At 46.2% G+C, this 1,722-nt stretch overlaps 1 protein-coding gene across 1 annotated transcript; it reads left to right on the top strand.

Annotated features, from left to right (window-relative positions):
- Positions 1 to 3: 3 nt before the first annotated feature.
- Positions 4 to 524, top strand: LOC117800401 (mitochondrial import receptor subunit TOM40 homolog; the record flags this gene model as incomplete). The annotated part of the gene is made up of 1 exon (XM_034652936.1): positions 4 to 524. A coding segment is annotated over one exon (521 nt), but the record flags the coding sequence as incomplete, so codon positions are not given.
- Between the last annotated feature and the right edge of the window lie 1,198 nt (positions 525 to 1,722).

The raw sequence follows: 1,722 nt of genomic DNA, 5'->3' as shown, positions 1-1,722 counted from the left end.
CCCGGCTTCACGCTGCCGCCGCTCGGAGGCGGTCTGGGCGCTGGGGCTGGCGCTGGTCGAGGTTCAGAATGGACCCCCCGTGCTGCAGCTGGCAGCGCCGCAGGGACCGCGGACGATGGGGCCTGCGGCTGCCTGCCCAACCCCGGCACGTTTGAGGAGTGCCACCGGAAGTACAAGGAGCTATTTCCCGTTCAGACGGAAGGTGTCAAGCTCACAGTCAACAAAGGGTTGAGTAACCATTTCCAGGTGAACCACACAGTAGCCCTCAGCACAACTGGGGAGTCCAACTACCACTTCGGGGTCACGTACGTGGGAACAAAGCAGCTGAGTCCCACAGAGGCATTCCCCGTGCTGGTGGGTGACATGGACAACAGCGGCAGCCTCAACGCTCAGGTCATTCACCAGCTGGGCCCTGGCCTCCGGTCCAAGATGGCCATCCAGACCCAGCAGTCGAAGTTCGTGAACTGGCAGGTGGAGGGGGAGTACCGGGGTTCTGACTTCACATTTTCCTTAATTTTAATATGGTAAATTGTTCTAAGACCGTGTTGTTTTGTTTCTGCTTACTTACCTCTAAAAAAGGAGGAGAGAACTCTCCAGGACTGGTGTTTGCTGCAAACAGAGCAGGCAGATTCTCATTGTTGTCCTCACTGCCCTGCTGCTAGGAACCCTTTTCCTGTGGCTTAAGCAGGAGTAATGGATGTTCAGAGCCCCCATCCCTCTGCAGACTGTCTGACACCTTCCCTCCATCTGATGTGACTGCTGTGGAGGAAGAAATTCATGTTCTCCCCACAAAGAGGAGGATTGATCTCTTTACCAGAAGGAGCAAGTGAATCCAGAAGTCACCTTCCCCGTGACTGTTCCTCTCCCAGTTCTTTTCCCAATACTGAATCGGCTTGCTTCTTTTGTCTTTACCATGTCAGAGACCCCAGTGAAAGACCCTCGGAGATGCCCAGCCCTCCATATTTCGGTTCTTAGTCATTGATTCTTGGCCGCCAGAAAAGGAAATTAGGAAAAGATGAAGCATTTCTTTTCTATCCTTCAGGCTAGTGTTCCTTCAAGTAACGAAGTATATCGGTGTCAGTTGCCAATTATATAATGTCCATTTCAGCTCTGTAAAATGTGGCGCAGTGAGGTGGCATTGTATTTTTTATTAGTTTTACAAGTTCTGCCCTATGCATTTGGTTAGCATTAAGAGAGAGAAGGTAGAAGAAAACATAGGAGAAAATATTTGTGGCCTTGAGTCAGGCAGAGATTTCTTGGACAAGACAAAAAATAATAATAGTAATAACAAACTATGGAAGAAGGTAATTGATAAATTCGACCTGATCAAAATTAAAACTTTTGCTTTTCAAAAGACACTATTAAGTAAATAAAAAGGCAAGCCTCAGACTGGAGTAAGGATTTCCAAAACATGTATATGATGAAGGGCTTGTATCCAGATTACAACTCCATAATAACATAACCCAACCTAAAAAAACAAATGGGCAGGAGATTTGAACAGACACCTCACCCAAAGAAAGAAAACAAACGTCAAATAGGTACATTAAAATATACACATTTTAATGACGAGATCCTATTCTACAACCACTAGAAGGCCTAAAATTAATAAAATTTACCAAAGATTAATAAAACCTTACCAAACAAGTGTTGGTGAGGATGTGTAGCAATTGGAACAAATTACTGCTACATGCAAAAACATGGAAGAACCTTGGAAGCCTCCTG

This window comes from Ailuropoda melanoleuca, unplaced genomic scaffold, assembly GCF_002007445.2.
Source record: "Ailuropoda melanoleuca isolate Jingjing unplaced genomic scaffold, ASM200744v2 unplaced-scaffold69648, whole genome shotgun sequence".
Classification (NCBI taxonomy): Eukaryota; Metazoa; Chordata; class Mammalia; order Carnivora; family Ursidae; genus Ailuropoda; species Ailuropoda melanoleuca.
Note: the sequence above shows the minus strand (reverse complement) of the source record. Positions and strands in the feature narration are given on the sequence as shown.